The 13,123-nt window shown below is 42.9% G+C and overlaps 1 protein-coding gene across 1 annotated transcript in view; it reads left to right on the top strand.

Moving 5' to 3' along the window:
* The window catches only part of elp3 (elongator acetyltransferase complex subunit 3), a 118,092-nt gene extending 107,578 nt beyond the window's left edge, over positions 1 to 10,514 (top strand). Inside the window, exon 15 of the mRNA XM_072251086.1 lies at positions 8,305 to 10,514. Within this exon, the coding sequence (XP_072107187.1) occupies positions 8,305 to 8,381 (77 nt within the window). The 3' untranslated portion in view covers positions 8,382 to 10,514. The remainder of the gene's footprint in view (positions 1 to 8,304) is intronic.
* Positions 10,515 to 13,123: the final 2,609 nt, after the last annotated feature.

The raw sequence follows: 13,123 nt of genomic DNA, 5'->3' as shown, positions 1-13,123 counted from the left end.
TTGGCACAACTTTGTGGGCCGAAGGGCCTGTATTGTGCTGTAGGTTTTCTATGTTTCTGTTATACTATGTATTATGTACAACAGGATAGTTAATATAACATAGAAATACAGTTGTGTCAGCATGAATTAAGCAGTCCTGTGGCCTGGTGGTCCTGGCTTTTATACTGTGGTGTTGTTTCCTGGATGGTAGCAGCTGGAGCAGTTTGGGCCCTTTTTACACATCTGTCTTTGTAAATGTCCTGAATAGTGTGAAGTTCACATCTACAGATGCGCTGGGCTGTCCGCAGCACTGTCTGCAGCGTCCTACGATTGAGGGAAGTACAGTTCCCATATCAGGCAGTGATGCAGCCAGTCAGGATGCTCTCAATTGTGCCCCTGTAGAAAGTTCTTAGAACTTGGGGCCCCATACCAAACTTCTTCAACTGTCTGAGGTGAAAGAGGTGCTGTGTGCCTTTTTCACCACCCAGCCGATATGTACAGACCACGTGAGATCATCGGTGATGTTTATGCCAAGGAATTTAAAGCTGTTCACCCTCTCAACCCCAGATCCATTGATGTCAATAGGGGTTAGCCTGTCTCCATCCCTCCTGTAATCCACAACCAGCTCCTTTGTTTTTGCGGCATTGAGGGAGAAGTTGTTTTCTTAACACCATTGTGTCAGGGTGATGACTTCTTCTCTGTAGGCTGCCTCATTATTATTTGAGATTCGGTCAATCAGCAAATTTAATTAGCAGCTTGGAGCTGTGGGTGACGACACAGTCATGTGTATATAAAGAGTAAAGGAGGGGGCTTAGTACACAGCCCTGAGGGGCACCTGTGTTCAGGGTCAGAGATGAGGAAGCCCACCCTTACCACCTGCTGGTGATCTGACAGAAAGTCCAGGATCCAGCTACACAAGGCAGGGTGAAGGCCAAGTTCTCTGAGCTTCTTGTCAAGCCTGGAGCAACATGTAAGACAAGCTTTTCACTTTCCTCAGTAAATATGACAATAATAAGCCAGTCCATCTCCAGGCACTGATAATCTGCATTTAGTAGCCACTTTACTAGGGATTTCCAGTACTTAATAAAGTGGCCACTCAGTGTATGTTCATTTTCTACTGCTGCTGTAGCCCATCCACTTCAAAGTTTGATGTGTTGTGTGTTCAAAGAAGCATTTCTGCACATCACTGTTGTAACACGTTACTGTCACCTTCCTGTCAGCTTGAACCAGCCCGGCCATTCTCCTCTGACCTCTCATTAACAAGGCATTTTCGCCCTCAGAACTGCCACACACCAGAGGTTTTTTTTATTTTTCGCACCATTTTCTGTAAATTCTGGCGACTGTTGTGCGTGAAAATCCCAGGAGATCAATAGTTTTTGAGATACTGAAACTGGCCATCTGGCACCAACAATCATTTCATGGTCAAAGTCACTTAGATCACATTTCTTCCCCCATTCTGATGTTTGGTCTAACAACAGACTTCTTGACCATGCTTTTATACAATGAGTTGTTGCCGCATGATTGGCTGGTAAGATATTTGCATTAATGAGCAGGTGTATAGGTGTACCGAATAAAGTGGTCACTGAGTTTATATTGCAGAATACTAAAGGAAACAGTCGAGAGAATAGATATCTTCCAAAATTCTTTAGACTCTAAGGTAGTTTCTACAGATTGGATGGCATCCGTTAGTCTCGCGAGACCATGGATCTGCGCCTGGAAAGTCTTGCTTCAGTCTCTCCAGGGCGCAGGCCTGGGCAAGGTTGTATGGAAGACCAGCAGTTGTCCAAGCAGCAAGTCTCCCCTCTCCATGCCATCGATGTTGTCCAACGGAAGGGCAAGGGCCGATACAGCTTGGCACCAGTGACGTCGCAGGAGTTGCCAGAGCGAGATTGATAGCAACGTCGGACTGCCTTAAGGACTCCAGCTCCGGATTTGTCCTCAGGGTTTACTCCCAAAGCCTTTCTCATAAGTGGGCATGGCCGCAAGTCAGCAGAGGTTTAAAATCAGAGTTTTCCTTCTCTTAGATGGACTGCCTTCCCAGGCTGATGAGCTCCATCTACCCGAAGCACTGGTTTGAAGGTGCCAGGACCCGCCTTCGCCCCTTCTCCTGTCAGGAGAAACAGTTCCGTCAGGCTTAGAGGCTAAGCCACATGAGAAGGCCAGGGGTTGGACTTGGTTGTCAGAGGCTATTTGGGGCGCATGCCGTGAGCAGCACTTTTAGATAGTGGGAGCCCTCGGCTTGACAACCTTGGAACCAGATTGGAGTGTGGCAAATATAACCCACTTTATTATAAAAGGGGGGAAAATTCTGAGGAATTACAAACCAGTAAAAGTAACATTACAACAGGGTAATATGTTTAGTGCAGGGGTTCTCTACCTTTTTAACGTTGTGAAGCCTTATTAACCAAGGGGTCTGTGGACCCTAGTTTGAGAAACTCTGGTTTAGTGGAACAGAGAAGTAATGGAAAATTGTCTGTAAAGAATGGAGAAGGAAGGTGTAATTAGCCAGTACAGATTATAAACCAACTGGATTACATGATTTGTTGTTCTGTGAATATTACATGACAGTGTCTATGAGAACCTTCTCTAGTTAACTTGCAACTTTGGGATATTCAGGTCATCAGTAGGCTTTACTTTCTATCAGTACAAGAACCTGCACTGAATCTCCTGCTCTGGTCCTGCCACTTGTGAAGTAAAGTATTCCAGGGGTATTTAATCCTGAAATGATTACATTTTGGTGTGAACGTTCACAACTGAGCGGTTCATCAGTGCTTTGACTGCAACATGTAAGCATCGCAAACGGCTGAATTTTTTGGATCAAATCCGAAACTAAGCAGTCACAGCTGAAAGCAAGTTTGAGTTCTATTTTAATGTACTGTAGAACATTACAGCACAGTACATGCCCTTCAGCCTACAATGTTGTGCCAACCAGTATAAACGCACTCCAAGATCAATCTAATCCTTCCCTCCTACATTGCCCTCCATTTTTCTAACATCCGTATGTCCACCTAAGAATTTCTTAAATACCCCTAATGATCTGCCTCTACCACCACTCACCATTCTCTGTAAAAACAACCTACCTCTCATATTCCAAAGACATGTGGGTTAGTGAGTTGTGAGCATACTATGTTGGTGCCTGAACCATGGCATCACTTGTAGCTGCCCTCAGCACAACCTAGGGCTGTGTTGGTCATTGATGCAAACAACACATTTCACTGTGTATATACATTTTGATATACGTGTGACAAATAAAGCTCATCTTTAAGCTTTTATCTTGTAGAACGTAGAACAGTGCCGGTCCCTGCAGCCCATAATGTACCAACCTATGTAAGTGTACTCCAATGTCATTCTAATGCTTCCCTCACACGCAGCCTTCCACTTTCTTCAGTGTGGGCTCGTTTCTTCTAATTATACAGCACTGAAATTCTCTAGTTATATACTTTTGATTATATTTTTGGCATGATGCAGGCTCATACCAAGTGTAAAGTAACAACCACTACCAGGGTAGTTTGTAGTCAAATGTCAAAGGGTTGAAGCTAAGATGTAAATCTAAGCAAAGATGTGGCATGGTAATGTCGTGGCTAATGCAACATTTCACAGTGTCGGAAATCAGTGCTCTATTCCTACTGCTGTCTATAAGGAGTTTGTACATTCTCCCACAATTGTGGGTTTCCTCCCACATTCCAAAGATGTATGGGTTAGGGCATGCCATGTCGGCACCGGAAGCATGGCAACACTTGTGGGCCGTTCCCAGCACAATCCTTAGAATCACTGACAAAGAGCAATGCATTTCACTGCCTGTTTCATTGAATATGTGACAAAGCTAATCTTTTAAGCTGCAATCTTGTACCAGGTTATTCCTACATGTACAATATTGCACCTAAGGCTACGTCCACACTAGACCAAATAAATCCGTAACTGAAGCTTTTTCTCTCAGTTTTGACCCTCTGTTCACACTGAAACGGTGTTTTCTTCCCCCGAAAACTGAGCTTTTCTAAAACACTCTCCAGGGGGTTTAAACCTGAAAACGCCGGTTGGCAATTGTAGTGTGTACGGGGTAACCGGCTAATTTTAAAAACACTGTCATGACATGCTGGAACAAATGGTGGTGGCAGTGCGGCATTTCATTGTTTTCTTGAACGCAACTTCCAACACCACAACAATATCTGACGATAGATGTGTAACAGCCTAATGTAACATTGTATGGAAACACAACACTGATGCAGACATGTTTTATACATTTAACAAGGTGCTTTATTAGTGTATTGCATGTGCAAACATTCAATAGATGCAATTGTCACTTTTGCACAGTAACTCGTTTTATTGCACATGTTAAATACAGCAAAATAATACAGAAAGACATGGCAAACAAATGAGGTAACAGCAAATTTCACTTTTGCCCAGTAACAAGCCTTATTGCATTTAGTTGTAGCTGTCGTCCCTTTCATCAATGAAGAGACTTATGGCTGTAGGAAATGTTTCTGGACAAACATGCACCAAGTCTTTCGTTTGGCAATTTCCTTTTAAGTTTTTCTAGTCTGTAACTGGACAAACGCACACCAAGTATACCGTTTCCTCTTTGCTTGTTTTCTGTGTGTACTGCGCATGCCCAGTAGGAGGAGATTCGCCCAAATATCCGATTTAGTGTGGACGGAGATATTTTCAAAAATGCCTGGTGTGGACGCCTATCGTTTTTACGCAAAACCGACATTTTCAAAATTATCCGGTCTAGTGTGGACATAGCCTAAGTTTACTCAGTGAGCTGTAGTTGCTGCACCTGCAAATGTGTATTGGAAGCCAAATCTGCATTGATCAGGATAGCCGTTATCTAGATTGCTCTCCACTTTTCCCCACAATTGCCTGTTAGTTGGAGAGATTTTACATAATGATTCAGTGTATGACAATATGCTTTGTAACACTTGAATTAAGAGGGTCCTCTTAATGACTAAGAGAACTGTTTGTGTAATTACAATATAAGGGCTGACAGCTGTGGCAATTGCAATGATTAATGACCCTGCGACATAGATCCTCGGTTGAATCTGCATACTCTAACCTCTACTGAAGTTTCTCCACGTAGAGAGTGCAATAACTTGATGGCTAGAGTTCACAATGCTTTGGATATCAACTGAATCAGCATTATTTATCAACATGGAAATTATTGAACTTGTAATAACATTCTGAATTACTCATTCTTCTTTACACTTGAGGACCACAAGATATAGAAGGTGATTTAAGCCATTCAGTCCATCAGGTCTGCTCTGCCATTCCGTCATGGCTGAGTTTTTTTGCCTCTCAACCTCATTCATCTGCCTTCTCCCTGTAATCTTTGACGCCTTTTCAAGATTCTACCAACCTAAAATTTAAATATACCGAATGACTTGACGTCCACAACCTTCTATGGCAATGAGTTCTACAGAATTCACCACCCCCTGGCCAAAGAAATTCTACCTGATCTCTGTTCTAAAGGGACATCCTTCTATTCTGAGGCTGTGCCCTCTGGTCCTACACTCTCCCACTATTGGTAGCATTCTCTGCATGTCCACTCTATCCTGGCCTTTCAATATTCGGTAGGTTTCAATGAGATCCACCCTCATTCTTCCAAACTCCAGTGAGTACAGATCCAGAGTCATCAAATGCTCGTCGTATACTAACCCTTCCATTCCCAGAATCATTTTCATATACCTTTGAACCCTCTCTAACATCAACACATCCTTCCTTGTACATGGGGCCCCAAAACTGCTCACAATCCTGTAAAGGTATTGTGACCAATGCCTTATAAAGCCTCAGCGTTACATTTTCACTTTTATTTATTTCATGGAGAGATACAGCACAATAGCGGGCCCTTCCAGCCCAATGAGTCCTGTACATCTTCTTTGAACTTATAACCCCCCCCACACCTAAAATGTACATCCCTAGGAAAGAGATAAAGGGTGACCTCCCCCCTCTTGCTACAGAAATTTACTACCTTACATTATCTATGCTAATCTCCATTTGCCAATTATTTGTGCACTGTTCATATTTATTAGTATTTCCCTGTGACACATTGCCGTCCTGCATGGTATTGATCTTTTCCACACTCTGCTCAGACTGGCATCATCCACAAAGTTTGAAATTGTGTTTTTGATTAGAGTCTAAATCATTTTTGCCACCCGCAAACTTCCACACGAGCAATGATTCTTCATTCCCATACTGCTTTCTCTTCCGAAGCTCGCTAGCAATCCATCTGCCCCCAGTCAGAATCTGTTTTTTTTTTTAAATCACTGACATATGTCTTGAATTTTATTGTTTTGCAGTACAGTACAATACATAAAAAATTGCTGTGTTACAGTAAGAAATATAAATAAATAAGTAGTGCAATGGCGAGCAGAAAGTGGGGTAATGTTCATGGTCCATGTAAAAACCTGATAGCAAAGGGGAAGAAGCATTGATTGTCAAATGATATTGAGAAGCAGCCCCCTTCTGGCCATTTTGGCTGTTCTGCCAATTAATTAGGTTATAATTAATCAGCACTTCAGCAGATTTTACACACTATTTTATCTTTTGATCCCTGTAGCAACAGAAAAATCATAAGTCCTGATGAAAAGCCTCTGCCCTAAACACTGACTATTTATTCATTTATTTCTCTCCATTGATGCTGCCTGATCTCCTGAGTTCCTCTAAGGGGTGGGTGTGTGTGTGTGTGTGTGTGTGTGTGTGTGTGTGTGTGTGTGTGTGTGTGTGTGTGTGTGTGTGTGTGTGTGTGTGTGTGTGTGTGTGTGTGTCTCGCACTCTCTCTCTATCTGCAGAATCTTGTGTTTGGAAAAATGGTAAACAAAAACAATTGAAACTTTCAAGCCAAAACATGTCTTGAATGTTTCAATTGATTTTTATATTCAAATCTTTATGGGGAGAGAATCTGTGCACTGATTGAACAAATATACAGCCTCCCAAGACTGAGCTGATGGACCCTAAACTCGAGAGCAATTTCCTTATAGGCAGAGTAAGGAAAAAAAAATGCCTTTAGCCTGAATCCAGCTAAAAGAGGGAATGAAAGGGCGGTTTCACAGAAAAACTGTTAAACCCACGTGGAAGATATTTTGTTCTGGGCCTTAAATGGATGATCAAGGTCCTTTTTGAAAGGTCCTTTTTCAGTGGAGTTGGGATTAATGTGCTACCTCAATTAAAGACCGAATTTCCTGTGTTCATTGGGGTGTGAGGTGCTTGCGTCAATACAATTCCAGTAATGTTAATATCCTCTAGTAGGTAAGATTAAGGGCTGCCTCTGTTGTTTTTTATTGTTTATGTTGAAACACAGATGTCTGCTAATATAGATCTTTCACTTTCCTCCTCTAATGATGCACTGATTGTTCCACTGGCCCATCCTGCCTGATGGCAGTAACTAATTGCCTGCAGAAATGATCAGTGCAGGGTAGTCTGCCGGGATCCTTTCCGTGTCACAGACTGTCATTAGGCTCCCTGTAACGTCTGGGTTAATGTCTGCCTCAGTCTTTGGGAACTGTGAGGCAGCTGTTGCAAGAATTTGTGTTGTTATAAGTGAATAGAAGCAGGGATTCAGCAGCTCGAGGTTGAGGTTGTACTTACACTGTTGACCATCTGTATTTTGTAGAACAGTTCAGCACAGCACAGGCCCTTTGACCCACTGTGTTGTGCCAGCCTTTATTTATTTAGGATACAACACAGTAACAGGCACTTCTGGTTCAACAAAATTACACCCATGTGACTAACTAACTCATACATCTTTGGAATGTGGGAGGAAACCCACGCGGTCACAGGGAGAGCGTACAAACTCCATACAGCAGTAGGAATTGAACCTTGGTTGCTGGCGCTGTAAATCTACTCCAAGATCAATCCAATCCTTCCCTCCCACATAGACCTCTTGTTTTCTATTATCCACGTGCCTATCTGAGAGTTTTTGAATGATCCTATTGTATCTGCCTCAACCCTGGCAGAGCATTCCACATACCCACTTTAAAAAAAACTTAACACTGGCATTCTCTTCAACTTTCTTCCAATCACCTTAAAACTATGTCCCATTTATTGCTTATCCTTCACATCTTTCGATTCTCAATTACAAAAATTTAAGCCTTGAAAGTTCCCATCATCTCCAAAATTCATTCCCTTCCTAAAACCCTGTGTGCAAATTAAATCCCTCAGGCTAAAACTATTTAAATATTTCAATCTTTCTTCATTGCTCATACCCTGCAGACCTGAAATAAGTCCTGTTGCCCTTCCCTGAACTCTCTGCTGCCTTCACATCCCTTTTGCAAGCAGGTGACAATGCTTTTCTTATGAATGCATATTGATGTAATTTTCTTTCTGTTGTAGGGGTTGGTACAAGGAATTACTATAGGAAGATCGGATATGAATTAGAAGGCCCCTATATGGTGAAGCATCTGAACTGAGTAGCCTCTCTCTCCCTGGAGTTGCTGAACACAAAACTGGGTGAAGGTCCTGATGGGAGGCAGCTGGGCTCTTTTACAAGGAAAGACATTTGCTGTATCACTTCAGGGTGCTAATACTCAGCCGAGGCGCTGATGCCATCACTCCTGGTTTCTGGATATACAGATTATTGTACAGCTTTAGACACAGCAGGATGTATCTTCATTGGATATGTGTACAGATGGTTGATTAATGCAATATGTATTGTTACAGGGGTCAGGGAGTAACCTCAATCTCTGGTACAACCTTCAATTGCCTCCATTATCAATACCCTCACAGTCAAAGGAGGGATTTAATTTATCTCAAAGAAAATGGGGGTTAAGGGCGGGAGGACTGTATTTGATCAACATAGAACATTTCAGACCACAATGTTGTACCTACTCCAAGATTAATCTAACCTTTCCCTCCACAGAGCCCTCCATTTTTTTTTCATCCATGGGCCTAGCTAAGGAACTCCTAAATATCCCTACCATATTTGTTTCTGTCAACACCCCTGACATTTCCCACTCCCCATACTTTCCTCCAATTAGCTTAAAGCTATACCCTCTGGTACTAGCTATTGCCAACCTGGAATAAAGGCACTCTCTTCACCTTGTACACTTCCAGAAGCACAATTATGAAAGTGCTTCTGAATAATCTTAAGTAAAAACAGAACTGTGCACATAAAATTGTGTATTTCAATAATATTGCTATGGTATGTTCCCTTAACGTGCCACTGGGAAGTACAAGCTTGGATATTAGAACGGAATAGCACTGTACAGGCCCTTTGGTCTACAATGGTGTGCTGACCTTTTAACCTACTTGTTACAAACACCTGATAGGGTGCATTCTCCAGTTACTTATAAGGTAACTGTAGCCTTCAGCCAGGAACAGGTGGTTCCCAACCTTCACCAAGTGTTTTGACCCTTAACCATGACACTCTCCAGTTGGTGGGCTGGCAGTGGTGGCCAAATCACTGCCCATCTGCTCCTGGCTTCCAGCTTCCCTCCTCTCACCTACTCCAAATCCAGCAAGATACTCGTATTGCCTCTTCCCCAATCCTACGAGCTGCTTGTTTTTTGCTCCTTTCTTCCAGGCCCAGATCTGATAACAACTGCTATGCTGAATTGGTTGGGAAACCTCTGCAGCCGATCTCCACAGGGAACAGCCATGCCTGCCATCCCTTGTGTATACACTCCTGCAGTGAGGGCTGGTACTTCAAGGCCTTTCTCTCATGGGCCTCTTCCCATCCCTCCTCCCACAGCACAGTCAGCTCAACCAGAATTATTTTCCTGTCTTCGGTTGACCACAGTACAACGTCCAGCCGTAGGGTTGTGCACCACATCTGGGAACTGCAACCTTCGTCCCACATCAACCCTCATCTCCCAGGACCTGGCCATCAAGAGATCAACCCAATGTCTGATGTATTAGCTGCTACCAACACCACCAAAATTAATTATTAAATGATTCAAGCCTTTGCTCCCTATTGGAATACACTTCCAGGTATGGATCACACAAAATGCTGGAGGAGCTCAGCAGGTCAGGCAGCATGTATAGAAAGGAATAGAGTTGACATTTCGGGCCGAGACCCTACATCATAAAGAGTCCTGGCCCAAGATACTGACTTTATTCCTCTCCATAGATTGAGTTCCTCCAGCATTTTGTGTGTGTTACTTTGGACTTCCAGCATCTGCAGAATCTCTTGGTTCCAGCTATGAATTGTTCCCTTGCTGAAGAACACCATCCCATTATCCTTTTTACTTCTCTGGTCCTTTATCCCATTTGCTCAGTTTTGAACTAGTGCTAAATCCTGCTCAATCTGTCCATGCACCGTGTCTGCAGCAAAACAGAGTATTCAGGCTACAATGTAAAACTCCCTCCATCAGTTGGTTACAAGTGATCTGCTCCCGCCCATCCCACAAGTGACTGTAGCTGACCGTGGCACAGGATCTGCTGAAAGGTCTTATCAAATGGTGAGAGACTCTCCTTGCACTGGAGATTCATATTGTAACAGCCAAGATAATCCTTTTCCTGGGAAAATTAAAATCTAATTGTTTTCATCTGTAAACTCAGCAAGTCAGCTGGGCATTTTTAAACATTTTTAATAAAAATGCTTTCTTCTCACATGTTAACTTTGAGTATTTAATCCTATCTAGGTGATTTGTAACAGATAGCTTTCACAGATGGCATCCAGCTGGCAGGGGCAAGAACTAATCTTGAATTGTGGCACAGAGCTATAACCTGCTGTGATTTTAAAACTCCAATACTTCGACAAGTGTTGCCTTAAGACTTATTAAGTTTGCCACACTCCTCCTTGGGCTTTTTTTCCCCTCCAGTTTGCTCTCTATTACATTCCACTAAAACCGCCCCACATGACCAATAAGAGGCCCTCCGCGCACTCGGGTTGATAGATACGTCTTGTATTCAATATCACACTGCACATTTGCTTCCAGCAAGGCAATCTATCCAATACCTCATGCACTCAACCGTTTTATTGTAGAATAACTACACCAAGGGGAAGCTCATTCATCACGTTAATTCACTCACAGAAAACAAAGTAACAGAACAAACCACTGCAACAATGCTATACTAAAATTGCTGGTAAGGAACAAAATGAGGACATTTCGCAGGGTGTAACTGGCTCCACATCAACAGCTCTCCCACAGACAGATTCTGTCACACATGTCCCAAAGCCTGCCCGTTGCTACACTCTGAACAACAGTGGCAAATGTGTTTGGAGGGGAGGCATTGAAAATCAAGTTCCTTATTACTGACATATATTGTGAAATTTTCCACGATATACATTCAGTGGCCACTTTATTAGATACAGTGGTGTGATCTGCTGCTGTTGTAGCACATCCACTTCAAGGTTTGATGTGTTGTGCATTCAAGAGGTGCTCTTCTGCACGTCACTGTTGTAACACGGTTATTTGAGTTACTGTCACTTTCCTGTCAGCTTGAAGCTGTCTAGTCGTTTTCCTCTGACATCTCTCATTAACATGTTTTCACCCACAGAGCTGCCAGTCACTGGCTGTTTTTCATGCTTTTCGCACCATTTTCCATAAACTAGAGACTGTTGTGCATGAAAATCCCAGGAGATCAGCAGTTTCTAAGATATGCAAACCACCCTGTCTGGCACCAACAATCAAAGGTCAAAGTCACTTAGATCACATTTCTCCCCCCCCATTCTGATGCTTGGTTTGAACAACTGAACCTCTTGACCATGTGTGTATGCTTTTATGCACTGAGTTGCTGCCACATAATTGGCTGATTAGATATTTGCACCAGCAAGCAGAGTACAGGTGTACTTAATAAACTGGCCACTGAGTACTGGTCACAAAATGGACTCTGTTAATAACCAACTACATCTGTCACCATTTGTCAGCAATATTCCTCACTACCCAGGACATGCCTTCTCATTACTACCATTCAACCGAGTAACAGATTTTTCAATAGGTTCAACTTAATGTCAGAGAAATGTGTCCAATATACATTCTGAAATAATTCTTCTTCACAAACATCCACAAAAAACAGAGGAATGCCCCAAAGAATGAATGACAGTTAAATGTCAGAACCCTGTAGCCCCCCACCCCTCAGCTTCCCCCTCCCACACATAAGCAGCAGCAAAGCAATGACCCCCTCCCCCACCAGCAAAAAAAAAGCATCTGCACCCTGCACCAAGCACTCAGGCATGCAGCATCAATAAAGACAAACTTGTAGTATCCCAAAGACTACCCGTTCACCCAGTAATTCGACATACCACAGGTCCTCTCCCTAACAAGGAAAAAAGGTGTCCTCTTTTATGCAAATATAATACAGAACAAGTTAGAACATTACTAATACTACAGTATTATAAAACTGTATTAGTTCCTAATATTTATTGACAGAGGAATCAACCCAGCACACATTACCATGTTCTTTTGATTGACTGTAAATGAACAAAATCAGTGCAGATAGCAGATGTTTTCCCCGTCCCCTCTCCTACCCTTTTTCAAAAATTAGATACAGCAAGTTTGGCCTGTACTTTAAAGAAAAACCGAACTCCTCCATAAACGAGATTTTATAGATGCAGGAAATCCAGAGTAAATCACACAAACTGTTGGAGGAACTTAACAATTCAGACAACATCTACTGAAGAGAATAAGCAGATGATGGTTCAGACCAAGAGCCTTCATCAGGGTTGGAAAGGAAAGTGGAAGAAACCAAAATAAGGGAGGGGAGGAGAAAAGAGTAAAGCTGGCAGATGACAGATGAAACCAGACGAGGTGGAGGAATGAAGTGAGAAGCTGGGAGGATAGGTATCACCCACTAAACCATAGGTCTTTGGAACGCGGGAGGAAACCATGCGGTCACAGAAGCAACTCCTTAAAGGCAGCAGGAATTGAATCCATTCACTGATGCTGTAATAACCATAAGACATAGGGGCAGAATGAAGCCATGCAGCCCACTGAGTCTCCTCCACTATTTCATCATGGCTTATCATTGCTTTCTCAGCCCATTCTCCAGTGTTCTCGCCACAACCTTTACTGTCCTGACTAATCAAGAACCTATCAACCTCTGCCTTAAATGTGCCCAGTGACCTGGCTTCCACAGCCGCCTGTGGCAATGAATTCCAAATTCACCACTCCCTGGCTAAAGAAATTTCTCATCTGTTCGAAATGGACATACCTCTTGTGCTTCCAAGCCCATCAAACCTGCACACATGGGGCAAGGCAGAGTCATCTGC

The sequence above is a fragment of the Mobula birostris genome, chromosome 2 (assembly GCF_030028105.1).
Source record: "Mobula birostris isolate sMobBir1 chromosome 2, sMobBir1.hap1, whole genome shotgun sequence".
Classification (NCBI taxonomy): domain Eukaryota; kingdom Metazoa; phylum Chordata; class Chondrichthyes; order Myliobatiformes; family Myliobatidae; genus Mobula; species Mobula birostris.
This window is presented reverse-complemented; position numbering and strand designations above follow the sequence as displayed.